General features: G+C 35.9%; 1 protein-coding gene across 1 annotated transcript in view; it reads right to left on the bottom strand.

The window, feature by feature from the left end:
* The window catches only part of POP1 (ribonuclease Ps), a 60,162-nt gene that overhangs the window by 24,393 nt on the left and 16,859 nt on the right, over positions 1-18,910 (bottom strand). Inside the window, exons 6-7 of the mRNA XM_089821652.1 lie at positions 12,350-12,468; positions 11,555-12,184 (exon numbers count right to left, since the gene is read on the bottom strand). Of these exons, the coding sequence (XP_089677778.1) occupies positions 11,555-12,184; positions 12,350-12,468 (749 nt within the window). The remainder of the gene's footprint in view (positions 1-11,554; positions 12,185-12,349; positions 12,469-18,910) is intronic.

Below are 18,910 nucleotides of genomic sequence, written 5' to 3' on the forward strand. Positions count from 1 at the left end.
GACATTTCAAGGTTAAGACAAATCGTGATAGCCTAAAATATATTTTGGAACAAAGACTATCTTCGGAAGAGCAACAAAAATGGGTCACTTAGATGTTGGGATATGACTTTGAGATTGTATATAAGAAAGGGAAGGAAAATATTGTGGCCGATGCACTTTCCAGGAAGGATGAAAAAAATGAAGCCTTATTGTGTGCCCTTTCAATATTACAAGAAAATTGGGCGGTAGAAGCCAAAGAAGAGGAGTAAAATGATGTTGCAACACATAATGCAGAGTGGCAAAATGACGTTGCAACAAATAATCTCATCCAACAAGTAAAAAGTGATCCTAGTAGTTCAGATAAGTTTTGTTTAAAGGGGGATATTCTTTGGTATAAAGAGCACTTGTATCTCTGCAAGAATTCCACTCTTAAACACAAGATTATCACAGAGCTACATGAGTCCCCAGTTGGTGGTCATTTAGGATTTTTGAAGACATATCATTGGGTCAAGCAAGATTTTTTTTGGGAAGGGCTAAAAGGTGATGTTCAAAGATTTGTGGTTGAATGTTTGGTTTGTCAAAGAAATAAGGGGGAGACAATTAAGACACCAAGTCTCTTGCAGCCCTTATCTATTCCTAGCCAGCGTTAGGAAGAGGTATCCATGGACTTCATCACAGGGCTTCCCAAATCTAAAGGTCATAATGTCATCATGGTAGTAGTTGATTGCCTCACTAAATATGCACATTTCATTGCATTATCACATCCTTTTACAGCAAGTACAGTGGCAAAAGTTTTTTTGGAGAATATCCAAAAGCTACATGGTACACCTAAGGTTATTGTCAGTGATCGTGATCCTATCTTTACTAGTCACTTTTGGAAAAATTTATTCTCATGTTTGGGTACTCAATTGGCTCATAGTTCTTCATACCATCCTCAATCAGACGGGCAAACTGAGGTTGTTAATAAATGTTTGGAAGGATATCTACACTTGTTCACTTTAGAGAAACTATCTCAATGAGTAGATTGGCTACCTCTTGCAAAATGGTGGTACATAACTTCTTTTCATAGCTCATAAAAAATGTCTCCATTTTTGGCACTTTATGGATATCATCCTCTTTCCATCACATCACATTAAAGGTGTCACCAAGAGTTCAAGCAGTAGAGGACCACTTGCTCCATCAACAATAGGTACTTTCAGGAATCAAGGAGAATTTCGCAATGGCACAAAATCGAATGAAATAACAGACGGACCAACATCATAGTGAAAGAAATTTTGAAGTTGGGGATTGGGTCTTCTTGATATTGCAACCTTATAAACAAATCTCAATGAAGCAACAAAACAAGAATAATAAGTTGTGACCAAGATATTATGGATGATACCAAATCATGAAAAAGATTGGTAGTGTTGCCTACAAGCTAGAGTTGCGAACAATAACAAAGATACATCCAATTTTTCATGGTTCTTGTTTGAAGAAGGTAATTGGGCAGAATATTCCTACTAAATCAGTACTACCTGAGCTTGATGAAGAAGGAAGAATAATCTTGGAACCAGAGTGCATTCTTCAAACACGCACGAAGAAGCTGAGGAATAGAACCCTCACCCAGTATCTCATCCAATGGAAGGATTTACTAGTTGAAGAGGCCACATTGGAGGATGAGGAGTTCATTCAAAAGAATCCACACTTGGTTAGCATTGAGGACAATGCCTCTCTGAAAAGAGAGGACATGCTACACCCTTAATATTGGTGTATATAGGGTTATGAATAGTCAACTTGTGGTTATTTTAATCCTTAATTAAGTCATGTTATCATTATTATATTATTATTTCAGTAGGTAAGTTGGCCTAGGTGTTATATAGGGTTGTGTATATTCAGCCTAAGCATAATTAGGTATATATAGGAGGTTGTGAGTCTTATTTCAAGGTCATATTGTGAAGTGTGTTCTCATTGGCGATATTTGGAGGTTGCCCCCTCAAAGTGGCCTATTACTCTCAGTTATTATCAAGTATTTGTAGAATATTCAATAGTATCTCTTCCATTGTGCATGTTATTTCATTACAGCCTTCGAATATACTCTTTTAAAACCTTTTCTTTTCAGCCACTTGTTAATATTCAGAAAAATAGATTGGAATCTATCAAAGACAAAAATTTCTTCCTTCTGTTGCCACCAAATAGGAAAGGGGGAAAGCTTTTCACGTTGAGTATTGTGATATTTTGAATCAAGGATTGCACCATCATCTTCAATCTCAAATCCTTCTAGAATCTCAACCATGTTAAGGACAATGATTTGCTGCAACTTAAGCCTGCAATAATCCATTTTGATGATATCTATCTCAGTGCGCAAGTAAATCCACACATCCTCCACACGATGAACATGGGTGAATGCCCTTTTATCTTTGAATGCATTCCTCGGTAGTCAAAGTCGAATCTAGCCTTGAACTTCTTCAAGGTAATGAGCTGAAGTTATGTTTTCATAGCTTTTACCTTATCTACTGAATTGTGTGTATATCGACCAATCTAGAGGGGTTTGGCAGTGGTAATGTTGAATCCTAGTCTGTGTTGGCTGTGTTGGTACAATTGCACTTCCATGAGTTGTCTAGCCATTTCCATGAGAATGAACCTATCAATGGGATATCTCGGCAAAGTGTATGGTTATCCTTGAAAATACCCCCTCTCAGGTAGGTGAAAGTTGGAAATTGCAAGAAAATGCACCCGAACTAATTTACCCTTTCCCATGGCCCATTTGATACTCTTTTAATCGCTAGTTGAAAAGGCACTTGAAATGCCCAAAGAACGCATCTTGTATCGTCTTGTAATGATGCTTGCTCTGTGTTAGCATAGTTTGATCATAATAGTTCCAGATGGGAACTAAAGACTGATCTCCCTTGGTGGAGAGTCCTGAGAATGTCCCCATGGCTACAGCAATGAAGACTAAATATGAATCCATGTAGAATTGTGACGATATCCCCACATGAATCAACTATTTGCACAATGTTGTGCTTATGAGTTCTCCCCAATAGGTGGGTTGTTTGTTTCAAAAATCTGGAAGATGAACTTAAACATCCAGGTCTCAAAGTTATTGGATTCTTGGAGACCACAGATTCTGCTAAGGAGAGTTATCAAATCATTAACTTCTAGAGAGAAGTCAAATTTGTGTGTTGTTTATGGTCATCTGGAAAAATTGGGCCTCTAATTCTCTAGTCAGTTATCATTTGTATGCCTTCAATAATCTATTTTGCTTTGATTCCATGGTTGCATAGAAATTTCTTTGGACAAATCCACGCATCTAAAGTTGGAGGGACTTTGAAGATTTGTTCAACAAAATTTGGATCCAAGCTGAAAAGTACCTTGCTATCCACATCCTTAACTGTTTTTGACTTGGGGCTAAAATGACAAACACATCCCAAGATGAACACAAGTTCAAGGGCAGCTATAAGGAAGGTGGATACCAAATGAATGTTACTCCTCTTGATACACTGCATATCCTTCTTGGCAGGAGTCTTGAGCCTCTGCAAGAAATTGGCCATGACAACATGTCCAACCTTTGTATTTGAGATTTGATCAAGAGTAGATGCAACAAGTGACAGGGTTGCATGGGCTAGCTCCTTATCATATTGATATTTCATCTTTTCTTTGGCTTTTGGTGACATGGACATATCTTGCGGATTGGATCCATGAAGGTGTTAGAATCTGGTTTGCAATGGCAGATCTATGAAGAATAGGTGTTCAAAGCATTGATTAGATACTTATGAAACACATGTGATGGCTGGAAATGAATCAAAACGCATGTATATGGATATGTGCAAAATAATAATTTTGGTATTTAAAAGTGTGACTTTTTGCCAAAATCGGTTTCTCTAGAGGTAATTAGATGCAATAAAAATGCCTCATCTTTACTTGAGATAAATATGTAATTTGGTTTGGAGGATGTAATTGCATGTGTTGGAGGATGGAGTTTGGAAAATGGATGAAGTGTGAATTAGCATGGATATGCACTTGCATTGTTGGGTGGAATCCTCAACTTTCTTCCAAAAATAAATCAAAACAAGCAACAAACAAGAAAGAAAAACAAAAAAAAAACTTACCTCTTCTTTTTTACTCAAACATGACAAACATTATAATCTCTTATTACCTGCAAAATTTCATTTTCGGAATTGGAAGACTTTTGCATTTGCAATAAGAAGATCTCAAACTTATTTAAAGACTAAATGCAGAAAAAAGGGTTGCATTTGAACAAATGGAAAAAAATGAGCCAAGGAATGCAATATTAGCAAAACAAGTAAGAAGTGCAAACAAAGTTGAATCCTTATACTTGGAGATAAATGAACCAAAAATGGAGGAAAGAGAAGTTTGGATGAACAAGTCCTCAAAAATCGGGTTCTCCAATTGCATTTGCATGTACAACCAAAAACCTTTGAAAAATTCAAAGTTAAGAGGCAAATCATGGTCTCCAAGGACAAATGCATGTGCATGAAAAGAGCAAGATGTTATTGCAACTCTACTTCTTCAAACTTTTTTGTGCCAAATCGGACTTAGAAGGCCCTAAAACATGGGTGGTTTGTCTCCACGATGCAAAACATGGCCTCCAAAGCCATTTGCATGCAAACATTTTTTATGTTATTGCATGTAGTGGGTATTTTTTATGCAAATCCCACTCTAGAACTGCATGTACATGAAACATTTTTGAGGTCCAAGTGGAAAAACATGGACTTGGGAAGCATACAAGAGGCAAATCACACTCTTGGATCTACGTTGCATATTTAGAATGGCTTGGCAATAACAGGTATTGAGTCCCTTAGTGCAAATCGCACTCTAGAAGCCGAAATGCATGAAGCATATGCATGAAAAAGAGAGATATAGAGAAAATCGCACTCTCGGAGGGCCTTTACAAGCAACGCCTTGGTTGGAAAACATGTTTCTCATGCAAATCACACTCTCCAATCCCTTTTGCATGTTTAAAAATATGCTTTTTCATTTTCCCAAGTCAAACATTTACCCTTAAAGAGCAAATCGCACTCTCCAAGGGTGATTACATGTCATACTTTTTGCTTTACATGCAAATCGCACTCTCTAGATGTGTTTGCATGTTTAGAAATATGTCTCGACTTATCATGCATTTGGGTTTACCAAGCCAAAATTGCACCCTAGAGAAGCATTTGCATATTTTGGTCATTTTCATTTGTATGCAAGAAGAAAACCGCATTCTCTAGATGCATTTGCATGTGACATTTCAAAAAAGACATGTTATTGAGTTGCATAACTTATATTTTCTATTTAGCACATGTCTAATTGATAATTGCGCAAATATCACTTAAAGGGGTCAAATAGAATATTTACACTACATATTTTACATATTATGTCTAAATATTTTCAAAAGTAACATTTTTCTTAAATATTTCAAAACAAAAGATTAAAGTAAATCTCAATATTAAATTAGACTAATAGTGCACTATAATCAAGTGAAAAATAAAAAAGCAACTCAACATCAAAATATAACATAAAGTGCACTATAATGGCTTAAGTGATAAATTTAAGTAATAAACTAACTTAAAAACATAACATAAAGTGAAATTAGGTTATATTTTTCAAAAAGTGCTATTGAACATTATTAGAATATAACATTCATTCTTTTAAATATGCAATTGAGCTTGAAGAGTCTACTTTTTGGGCACTAAAATGATCATATCTTTTGACTAACAAGTCCGATTAAGCCCTAAGATATATTGAATCGAAGGGAAGACCGAAAGCAAGAGATTGAATGAAACGAAAAGATTAAAACAAACTAAACAAGCACTCAAATATGCAAATAAAGACTTTGAAGGCTTCAAAAATCAAGTATAAGTAAATAAAATGAGAAAATGAGAAGGACTTGACAAAAGCCTTCGGTAAAAGGATTAACTATGTGTATTGGGAACCATTGGTTGACCAATGTTGGCCAATTAAATAGTGAATTATCTCAAAGAAATGTGAAACTTAGCTGAGATTTTTATGTATTGTTACCTCCATTTTGTGATGACAAAATGAGGACAACACATACAATCATCTATGTACAGAATTTTCTGCCAGTCAATAAAGAATCCTTGGGTTTTGAGACTCTGCCCTAAGAGTGAGGGGTATGGAGAGTTCTTCATCTCTTTGGTTTTTTACTTGACACCCTCTAGCATTCTCATTTTGGATCCAAGACATAAGGGCCCGCAGGTGGATATCATCATATCACCAATGTAGAGCAATGGATTTCATTTTGTGTCATTTGGTACAGCCAAATTATGGAGGTAAAACTCACATAGTAAGTTCTTAGTTGATGCAGGAGAAGATTGAAAGATCTTGTAGAACTCGTGAGAAGTTTCGATAGATTGGTTCTAATCAGACATAATTCTGATAATCTAAAGGATACATGGAGGTCTTTCAAATATAGTGCATACACTTGCGCAGGTGTTCTGCACTCAAGAATTTGTAGTATCATTGTCACCACATTATCTACCTTATTCTTTAATGCCACAATCTCCTGCATCTTTTCAATCTCCTAATTTTTCCCATTAATTTCTTCCTGCAACTATTCTCCACTTTTCTTCCCTTTCCATCATATCACGACACAAATTCAAGGCTATAGATGCCCATGGAAAAGGAGGGATTCTATGCCTAACCAATTGGACTTTCTTTTGAACCATTTCTTCTTCTTTTGTTTTTATTAGGGCATGATCTGCCATCTGTTGCAAAGCAGCAGCGAGCCCAGCCAATCCCTCTAAACCCTAGTTTTCTTGAAGATGCTCCTCACTCAACAACAACTCATGCCCCTCTAAAGGTTGTTTACCTGAAACACTCTCTTGAGACACTACTTCTCTTTCTTCATCTAAGTTATGGACCTCCATAAGAGGATTATTGTGAGATTCTTCAGAGGAGGAAATTTGGTGAACTTCCATAGGTAGTCTAAGAGGACCGTTAAAGATTATCTTCTCCTCTTCATTGGGAGTCGTATGGACAGACTCAGAGGACTCAATGTGAAGATTAACACTGGCTTTCTTAGGTATAGCTGTTTGTTGAGGCTTCCCTCTTCATCTGTGGCTTCTTCTTTTGGAGGAAGATAGTTGTTTTAGAAGTTTTTGCTTTCTCCTGCTTTTTCGGAGCCTTCTCACTAGTAGCTGCAGGGGAGTCTTTGGCCTCTGATTTTCTCTTCTTTGAGTTGGGGGTTTTAGGTGACTCTTTTACTTTTGATTTCCTTTTCCTTGGGATAGGAGTCTTATGTTCAACTTTTGTTCCTTTGCTTTCCCCTCCAAGACCCCCCCCTTGGTTTTCTTAGTCGTACCTTTCTGCCTTTAAAAAACAGCCTTGGTTTTTGTTAGGGTTTCAAGTGGTGGTTCACTTACATTAACCCCTACTCATGATTTTTTGTCTTTGTCAAAAGAAGATTAAGAGGAGCTTGCCTCAGCTACAGGAGAAACTGTAGCCAAAGTTGCCCTTGAGGTAGAAGCCCCTGAGGTAAATTTAAAGGTTCCTCTTTCTGTATTAATTCTTTGGGTCAAAGGACAACCCCTTAAGCCCTACATTCCCATTAAATGCCCTAAATTGAACAAATTCTTCCAAATTCATCTAAGAAGCATCCATTAGTGACCTTTTTAATTAATTCTTGATTAAACCATGGTGAGGCACAGAATTTGGCTTACCTTTTTGTGCTTCAGATGCCATGTAGGACAGCAGATGATAGAGGACATTTGGAACACTCATTTGCCTCGTGCCTGATATGGCTCAGCGATTTGAAATGCACCAGCGGAGGTTAGATTGTCTGCCTTCAGAAGTCAAATATCTGCTAATATACAATATACATTGACACTTAACTCCATTCTAGGGGCACTGACAGTCTCTAGCTCCTTGTTTGTCCACATTCAATGGTCACTGGGCATTGTAAACTCAGCCCTGGTACTCCTAGCATCCCTAGACTCAGGATACTTCTCACTAGCTGTTGGCAACCCAGTTACCTCTGCTATTCTCTTAATTTAATTGGGAATGCAAGGTCATGTTTATAACAATGTAAATCCATGTTTTATGAAGTCATCTCGGTCTGATTTCTGACTGTAATAAGGACAGTAACTAGTTGTTTCAAACTTAATTCCATGCAATACAATGATCATTTATTGAGCTTTATAGTTGCTCACATCCGTGTTTCACAGTTCTTGTATTTCTTCATGTTATATTGCCATCTGTTTTTATAAAACAAGCATTTAAACTTCAAACAAGAAACTCGGAAAATTCAAACCAGACTTGCACGTCAATTGTCTGACGAAACGTCATTAGGCCAAACCTAAAAAATCTAAGGCAGAATTAGTTGGGGATCTTACATCAACCAAAGTAGAGGGAGAATCCTCATCGTTAGGATTATGCATAGGTGGATTTTAATCCTAAAAAATATTCTCATTAATCCAATGTGAATGTAGATGGTGGAAACGTGTCAAAAGTAAACGCAAAGAGCCCTCCTCAAAGAAAACACCTCACAATAGAATTGAAATTGATATACACCAACATTGCCAAGAACATGGAGGGACTACACTATGAATCCAGATTCCATACCCTTATATTTCACTACTAGAATGTGGACCCATGGAGGAGAAGCAACAAAATTCAAATGCTTCACTATGGGTTGAGGCTTTGAGCCACTCAAAAGGAGCAACTCCCTTACAGGCTTTATAAAAATGCAGTTCTAGATATAACTCATGTGATTAATAGCCTCCTCCCTCCGCCCATCACTGTGGTGCATTAGACCTAGAGTGAACCATACAGAGAGACATTTATGTAAGAGAATAGTTCTTATGCTCTACCACACCATTACATTGAGGAGAGCTCTATGCTACAAATAAATCCCCTTTTTTAGTACAACATTGCTCAAAACAATGGATAATATACTACCATTATCACCATGTAAAACTCTTATGTTTTCCTTGGTTATTGACCTCGCAATTCTACCAAAGAATGTAGACCCATGTATACTTGGAAAAGCTATTAATGAAATCCAAATGTTTAGCCTACTAAATGAAGGATGTAGAAATAGAGAAAATAAACTCTAGAATCTACATAGTCCTCTATGCTTTGCCTTTATCAAACTTCCCTTATTAATGTTTGTTTAGGATACATCCCAAACAAACACCACAAGAAAGGGCAACCCTATAACCATGCTGTGCTAATTAAGGTAAAGTGGCAATATTTCAAATGTCAAAACCACAAATGCCACAACTCAACACATTAGGATTATTTAGAACAAAGAGAGAAAAGGCATACAGTCAAAACAATTGATCCACCCTCCAGATTGTCATTGTAAAATTACTATGCATCTCCACTAACCTAAAATGTCTATTGTTTTGAGATAACCCTTGATGAACTATCTTTGGTCAAATTGACAAAACTGATGTTATTCCTCACAAGAATGTGTCAAATGATAAATCTACTTCAAACATTTGTGCTCATCATTTTCATCTCCCATTTCTAGTCAATCTTAGTCTATACATCATAGGTTGTACTTGTGTCTTCGTTACTTCCATTTGTTGTATGTTTTCCCTTCTTTATGCTCTCCCTTCCAACTCCACTTCTCCCTTCTTATCGAAGTTTAAAATTTCTCCTGTTTATCATGCAGCAAGCCTTCCATCTATCACCTGCCTCGCCATTATTTTTCTCAAAATTATAGACTGCCCTTCCCAGCATACTCATTGCTTGACCCTTAACACCTCAACCCATAGCTTGAGTCTTATATTTGGCTGAGCCCTAAGCCCCAATATTTTGCCTATGTTTCAGCTCCCCTCCTAATTTCTCAACATATGGCTGACCCCTAAGCCCCAATATTCTGCCTATGTTTCAGCTCCCCTCCTAATTTCTCAACATATATTGATTCCAGCAGTTTATTTTTGCACCATTAATTTCAAAGTATAATCTTTACTACCCATGATCACTATTCACATTTGCATTGTAGTTTTACATGGTGGCTGACCTAGCCTATCTGTGGAGATTACAAAAGGGAAGATGATTTCATCTAGGGATCATCTACACTTCATCAACTTACTTTCAAAATCCGTTTTTAGCACCTGTGTTCGTAGGTGGTAATCCCAAGATGAAAACCCTGATGCTTTTAGAGAACAATCACATACAGAGCTCATAGGTGAGCTTCATTTTGGATGTGGTCTTCTGCGACACTGTATTAATCTGAATTGCCATTTCTGTTACTATGAATTTCTATTATAGTTTATATTATTGCAAAACTATTTGGAAGTAATACAATTATTATTGTAATCATAAGGAGAAAGGTATTACAAGTATTAAGAATCCAATTTTCCTTATCGTGTCATTACAATCATGACCAAGTCTCTTACAATAGGAACATCTGTCCACCGCTTTCGTAGGTTTGTTAACTTTTGAAGAGGTCTCATATGCTACTTTACAAGCACTGGATGATATTTAATCCTCTCCTCCTTATACTGTGTGCCATTTCCTTGTTGGCATAAACCTTTGGTCATCTTTATTCCTAGTTTGCAACTAGGTCATGTGACTTGGGAGATTTTTAGAGGACCCTTAGGAATGAGTTTATCTTAATCCATGGTGAGAAAGGTACTAAAATCATCAAAAGATAGAATACACCATGCATCCTAAAGACCACCAATAGTGGCATGGAATGCAGAAATAAAAACTGAACAATCTAGATAAAATTTATAGAGCGATCAATCATGTGCCTTCTTTTTCAATCACTCGTAATCCTAACTACAATCTGAAAGATTGAACTTAGTCGATAAGTCTTGAATGGTGTCAAAACTACTAGGATTCGAGCAAATGAGCTGAGCCTCTAACTAATGACCTCTCAAATAAGTCTATTGCTCAAACAAATTAACCAGAGTTGTCCAAATCTGAGTGAGAGAACTCAATGTGGAAGAGTAGTTTAGAAGATATAGAACACAAAAAATCATAAGCTTCATCACATCTGGTATTTCACTTAAATTTCTCTACATCTAGAATAGGCTCTACGTTTATACATATATTCACAATAAAAAATCATTTTCTTCTCAAAATTCTTAGCATTTTAGAATTTCATTTAAAATAATGTATGTAGGAAGAAGGAGAAATGGTAACTAATTCATGATGTAGAAAGAAAGTGAGAGTGCAATAATTTTAATTTTTAAAAGGCAACTAATCTGTTTAAAAGAAAAACATAATTTGAAATATATCTCATCATATAATGGTTTAATGGCATTCACTTCAAAAAAATTATAAGATTTATTATTAAAAAGATAGGAAAGCTATTATACAAACTCATATATCATCTCTTCTCCTGACACACTTGGGTAAGTAACAGATTTGTTTGGCCATAAAAATAACCGTTCTAGTATTGTAACAGAAATTACAAATTTTAAAATACAGATATCATTATGACTGTGAAAATTTAACGACAGATTAAAAAACCATCATATGAAAATATTTCAACCAGGATCTAAAGTTTCACATTGCCTCTGTATGGCATAGCCAATGTTTACTATCTTTAGGACAAACAATTATATATATTATATATGAAGGATTCATTTCTGCAGAAAAAGGAAACTGCACTTACCCACAAGCAGAAATCTTCTTGTTATCGTTTTTCAAAAGAACAATAGGGCATGATTTGCTGAAATGTCCTTGGTCTCTTTCCATCAATTTGTCTCCATGATCACCTTTACCTAGGTAAAAGAAATCCAGACGCTGTAGATGGCGCTTCTGGTTAAGAATATTCTCACTTAAAGGGATGCCTAGAGAAAAACCCTCTTTCTGAGAACTCCACAATGCCTTGTTAGGTGCAGATCCATAAAAGGTGTCGACTGCCTTTTGGGGATCTTCTTTGGATGCACTGAAAGAGCAGGTGTCATCGGAAATACTGGTGATTTCTTCATTTCCACACTTGGATATTTCCAAATCTACTAATTTATTACTAACATCTGACTTGACTTCGCAGGATGCAGGAGGATAGGTCTCTTGAGTCTCAACAAATTTAGCCCCAGAGGAGAGTTTAGGAAGAAATGTTTCTTGCATGGCAAGTGTATCGCGAGGATCATGAATATCCATAGACAAAACAGCATTCACTGGCAGCTTATCAGCATTCTCCAGAAGATATGCTTCTGGAAGCTGGAAAATTCTGGAAACTGACAGTTCATGAAACTCGAAAGAACCTTCAAATTTAGACCCTTCCGCTTTGTTATTCGGCCTTAAATAACAAACAGGAAAGAAAATTATTATCATCAGAATTTATCTCTGGGACAAAGCGCTGTAAGCCTGTTGTAAAAGGAAAACAACATAGGGTGCAGTGAATTTTACTTCTTGACAATATTGTTTCAGATTATAAAGACTGTAGGGAAAGCAAAAGAATTACCTAGAAATGGGATGCAAAATCTTTTGAAGTAGTTTCAAAGCCCTTGAGCCAAGAATATCCAGCCGCCCAAGGTCATGTTGTCGGGACAAGCACATGAGTTTTGTGCCATCCTCCTCACTCTGAAAGTTATAACTCAATAAGGTGAGTACAATGTACCAATCAATTCATTGCTTGCTGAGGAGTGAACGTAACTTCAAGTTACTTGATAAATGAAGCTTTTAAGTTAAACAAGAAACTAGCTAACATGCAAAAAATCCAAGTAACAAAATGATATCAATCATACTAACTTTCATTTGGGGTTAGAGAAGCTTTTAGAGTAAGAAAAGAATGACTGATTTTCAATCACAAATACTAGTTAATTGTATGTTACCCTCATTGGAACTGTTCACTTGGCACTGTTCTCATATGTAAAAGTAATGATGGATGCAAACAGCAAGGTTCAACACTCTATTTCAGTTATTATAGCAATTCATCAAAGAAAAAGGAAAATCGATGTTACAACTTGGTATTTTCAATGGGAAACCTGTGTGGGAAACATTCAGACTTTTCCTTACAGCTGATATGTTTTGTTCTATGGCACCCCATTGATGAGGTCATGGCTGTGAAGACTGTTTTTTGACTTCTGTCTTTAGACAGCTATGTAGTCCATAGCCTACAGGTATGTAGCCATAATTGGTAGCCATGATTGTTTCATTGGAGACAGGGAGCTTCAAATACTCCCCACTTATCAACCCAAATAAGTGTGATAGTATACACAGACATCCAATGGTTTATCCATTTAAGGGTTAATAGAAAACTCTAATAATAAACAAGAGAAGAAGTGACATATACTGCAGAATGGATTGAAAGTGAATTTTGATAGTGCCTTGAAAGAAAGCATATGAGTAGCTGGGGCAGCCCATATCCAAGAACGTATTATAAGGAAAATATGTTCAAGGGTGCCTATTCCTTTGAATGAAAACTAATTATGTAGAAAAATGGTTGACTATGTAAGGAGGGCTTAAGGCTACCTATATTGCAATTTTCCATGGTCTAGAGATAAAAGGCAACTCTCAGTTGGTGGATATTGCAGGAAAAAGACATCATTGCCCTACTAGGCAATTATTATTACGATTGTAGATAGTTTCTATTATCTCTATTTAGTATCTGATTGTTATCTATTATAATCTTCTGTAAATATTAGAATGTTTCTAATATTTAGTTTTCTGTTTCTAGAATAGAATGTTTCTATTCTTTACGATCGTTTATCAATGAAACATCATTCGATTCTTTTGTATATATCAAAAAAACGAGAATCGGAATCGAATCGGCCACAAATTGGCAAATTTTAAAAACCCTTGAAATTAAGAGATTTTAACAATTTAAAACTTATTTCATGCACCGTTTATTGAATATAACTTAAACACACTATAACATCATCAAATAGAAGATAACATACATAAACATGGAACATAAATGATAAATCCATCACATACATAACTACGTTACACGTAAAATGTAAATTTTAGGTTGTAGCTGAAGTAAATAGAAATCGTAGGATCATAATGATTCAAACCATAGTATGTATATAAGATGAAGATCCATAAGACATCAAATCATAAATGTATGTAAGAATCTGTGATGAAGATCCGTGAAATGTATGCCTAAAAAAACAAAGAGGAAACGCAAAAAAATAAATTACAAAATTTGTGTTTTTATTAATTTTTTAATTGACTTTCTCCCTAACTGAACTGCTGATTTTTCGTGATTCATGGAATTTTCTGCATGAATCGCAAGAATCGGTGATTCATGCCATGAAATCGCCAAACTGATTCAGTGATTCATAAAAAATTGGCAGCCATGAATCGAATCGACAAACTAGCGATTCTGGATACTTTGGTATTTATAGACCTCAAGGTCTCTGTCAATACAAGCAAATATTTTCCAATTACTTTCGTAATATGGTATCAAAGCCAATACTCTAAATTTTTTCAAAAATTATTATAATTTCTTGGTTGAAATTATTTGCCTTCTATTTTTCGAAATTATTTACATGCAATATTTGCTTCCAACTCTCTCTATAATCCGACTAGGGTTTCCGTTCTGAGAGATTTGAATTTGTCGACTTCTGGTTTAGTTTTGCAACCTATTTCTTCCTAGATCCGCCATTTTTTCTGCATATTCAACCTCCATGGCCACCGACTTTTTTTTTGGCTCGAAACCCTAGTTTTTGACCTCAAAACTTTTTTTGATTACAAATTCTTGGTGGGTTTTTTGAGAGCTCAACTAGGTTGTTGTTCGTTTTTTTCTGGGTGCTTCAATTTTCATGCCTCAATTTTCAAGCCAGTCGATCCAAAAACCAACAACATATTCTTTCTAGGCTTTTTCAACTCTCTTCTAGGTCACCCTTCAAATTTGTTGGGTCTTCCGTTATTTGCCTCGAAGAATGTGCCTTCACAGATTTTCACATTTTTCATTGAAAAACATGCTATGGCATCATTGACCAATATTTTGCTCAAGAGCAATTCAAAATACAATGGTCGAAATTATGGCACTTAGAAGCAGTGACTTATAGCAATTTTTGGATATCGAAAAACTGAAAAGATTGTTCTAGGTTTTATACAGCCTCTAACTGCCCCTGGTACTGATCAAGATTCATGGGATCTGAATAATCGAGAGGTGGTAATGCTTCTCAAATTATCCATGGCTAATGATTAGCTCTCTCAGATTCCATTCGGCAAGACAGCTACCGAGATATGGATACATTTCAAAGGTCTTCATGAGACTTCTGACAAAAGCAGAGTTTTCTTCTTAAAGAACGTTTTGTTTTCTATTATCATGGACGAGTGAAACCTCACTCCAAGCTCACCTGAATAGGATTCAGGAAATCTGTGACCAGTTGCTTGCCATCGGTCGCAAGATGGAGGAAGAGGACATTGTGGTTATCACTCTTTGGAGTTTACCAAAGTCCTACGAACATTTAATCGAGATTCTCAACATCACGTCTTCCGGTGCTGATATCAGGTTCACGGATCTCTGCACACTTTTGCTTCAACAAGATCGATGAAAACAACAGTTAGGTAGCAATTCCAGCTCCATCTCCATAGAGCAAGCCTTTGCTGCCAAATTCTTTAAGAAGGATAAAGGCCAGTTTTAGCAGACATCCTCTGCTCCAGATTCATAAGGCTCACAGAAGAAAAACATTCAATGCAACTATTGCCACAAGTTTGGGCACATGAAGGTTGAATTTCAGAAGCGCTTAGCTGCCCTATCTAAGTAATCTGGTTCGCAGTCCACAGTGAATAGTGCAAAGCACCTTGAGCAAACAGAATCTACCTTTCACGCTTTTTGACAACTTCGTGCTCTGGATAGATTAAACATTAAGGGAGGGTATTACGATAATAGATAGTTTCTACTATCTCTATTTAGTATCTAATGGTTACCTATTGTAATCTTTTGTAAATATTAGAATATTTCTAATATTTAGTTTTTTGTTTCTAAAATAAAATGTTTCTATTCTTTTACAATCCTTTCCTAAGGGAACATCGTTCCATTATTTTATATATATAGACCTCTCGGTCTCTGATAATACAAGCAAATATTTTCCAATTACTTTGTAATAATGGTCATGTTTCAATTGTAGTTGATTATTCATCTCGTATTATTTGTCTCTTATGTGATGACAGACTTTGTGAAGAAATCATTCTTCTGTTGAAGTAAACCATCAATCTCAAGCAAAACATTTGCATAAGGAGGCTTCTATGGAGCAACATCACCTGATCATTTGGAGGAAGAGATCTTTGTTTATGCATTTCGTAGCCTTATTTATGATTTATTTTATGTTTTGATTATTGGCATCATCATCTCTTATATGGCATTATTGTCGGGAGTCGTGTTGAACCATGTAACGGAAATTCCTTTCATGATCAAACTCTGACTATGCGTATCTTCTCTGCATATCTGAAAAATGTTTGGTAAGCCATTCAAAGTATTCATAAGGTCAACTGATCTTTCAATGGTGCTGAAAAATTGGATCTCTGAAATATTGAAGTGTTGAATATTTGGAAATATGAAGGGTCTTGTATTAGAATTTGAATGGACCTTAGTGTGTAAGACGAAGAGTCTAAATGCAATCTATTTATGTGATTGCTTGGTATATTATAAATCAATCAAGTGAAAGCCTTGTACTTGAATATTTTTCATTATTAATAAAAGAAATATTTTGCTGGTGTGGCTCGGTGTTTCCCTTTAAGTGGAAAGGATTTCCCAAGATAAATGTATCAAGTCTTTTGTGTTGTTTATGTTCGTTATTGTTGTCTCATCTTTATTTCTGAGCAGAAATTTAACAAGTCTCACTAAGGATCCAGATAACCAATCTTTGAAAGAGAAAAGAATTGTATTTGTTTTGAAGAACCTAATGTAGAATTTAATATTAAAAGAGAATTGGCATTGAAACAGGGCTTTGATGTTCCAGATGTTTTAACATTCAATTTTACATTAAAACTGTGAGTTAAGGTTCTTACAGCTTCAGGAATTTGACTCGTGCATTACTCATTTTTGCACAATTTTGAAATTGGGTTCATTAATGGTTATACATTTCTTCCAGATTATTGAATGGTTTTGATATATCCTGATTTATGGATTCCTTTTTTTACTAAAATCCTAAACTTCACAAATTTGATTCTAGCAACTGTAAACCAATTAGTTTGATTAGTATTTTCTATACAATGCACCTTTATAGATTCATGATGACATGTGAAAGCTTGAGAACCAAAAGACCGCATAGATAGATATCCTTCAAAAATTAATAATACCTTGAATAAAGTTTTGAATACCTATTTAAAATGATCTTGTCATGGTGATCCAAATGGATGCAGAGGAAAATGTTGCACACAAAATGGCAAGATTGTAGATGTGGAAGGAAATCATTGCCGACACAATGATAAGGGTTGTTGATGTTTGCAAAGATTATTGAGCGTACAAATTTAACATCTCAAAATTATAGGTGTGACAGATCTTGATCGGGCAAGACATTAGGGTTGTATAACTGATGCTAACCATGGTGATTATATCTGATGCTATGGATGGATGCAATTATAATGTACATATTTGTAATGTCCCCATTGGTTGCCAGCATCAGTATTTCAAGGATTAGCCTAATATTGGATCCTATGGTTAGAGGGTCTTCCAAGGATTGGTTCATCTCCAACATTCAGTGATTCATGGATTTGGCCTTCGCTCAATGTCATTCAAACTCCATTTGCCATACTTACTATGTATAGTAAGTCAGGGGTAATAGAGATGGACCCTTTCTATTTTTAGAAAGTGTATTTGGTCACATGGGGAATTATGAGGAGAGATTCCTATTTCAGACGACATGGCAATCAAACAAGTATTTCAAGAGATATTAAAGTTTGAGTGACTTAAGTGATTTATTTAAATATTTAATGTTATAAAATTATAAAGTCGCTTAAGTGACTAAAAGACGAAATTGGCTTTTAATCCCACATTGCCTAGTTGTTTGTGTCTTCCCTCATATCAAGGTTATAAAAGTGTGGAGCTACATTGGGATTCACACAACGAATAATTGTTATTATTCAAATCCTAATTGGTTGCTTGAATATGACTGGATATTTCCTAAGGATGAAACCCCTTAAGGAAAAAGGTGAGGCTACACGAAAACCAAGTGCTCACATTATATGTTTCAGATACAATAGTTGAGTTAATACGTTGATATTCAGATTGTTGGAGTTTCCACAGCAAGTAACAGGTTGGTTATTGAAGTCTATAGAGTATTGAGCCCATAATGGATGTTTGACAGAGCTGGGCATTTACGGCAGATAAGGTTGGCAGACAGTACATAGTGGAAAAGGAGCAGAGGCAAAGTGTCTTCCTTACAACTGGAAAGAACAGAGCCGTCAACGGGAACAATACGCAGTGACAAAGTGGTTACCAAAATATCTAAGTGCTGGGCAGTGTTTCACGGGACTGTGCACGGTATGGGGGAAGGCTATTTCACTATTCCCAGGTCACGGGTGATTAGTCGGATTGCAACTATATGAAGTCAGGTGGATTTTGAAGGAGAATCTGGTAACAGTCGAGTTAATGCATTTCCACACAGTGGTAGGCAGCAAACTGACTAGACGTTGGGAGTTGAAGACTAGTCAAGTTCTCATTGCATACTCAGATCGGCTATCATTATTATTCATGGGTCTCTCTATTTCTGTTCATTTCGCATTTCTAGTACTGCACCTTTGTTTCATTTCCAAATAAGCAGTGTCTCATTGTAAAACCAGACTGAGTGTTATATTTCCATAAACTTTTTAATGTCTGAGTTGGTTCCTTATGATACTCCATGCATATATAAATCTGACTGTATCTTGGTCTTTATTAAGCTTGCTGCATGATTACTTTGCTGTGATTTGATGTACCTAACGTATCAGTATTACGAACCTTGTAAACATTAAATCACATATGCTGGTCAGTGATGGTTAGATTGAATTATGATAGTTAAACTCGAATACATTGAGTCATTTAATTAACAGCAGTCTCATGCATGGCAACTGTTTGCTAAAATTCCTT

The sequence above is a fragment of the Cupressus sempervirens genome, chromosome 3, assembly GCF_028749045.1.
Source record: "Cupressus sempervirens isolate cs-2001-9-10 chromosome 3, ASM2874904v1, whole genome shotgun sequence".
Taxonomy (NCBI): domain Eukaryota; kingdom Viridiplantae; phylum Streptophyta; class Pinopsida; order Cupressales; family Cupressaceae; genus Cupressus; species Cupressus sempervirens.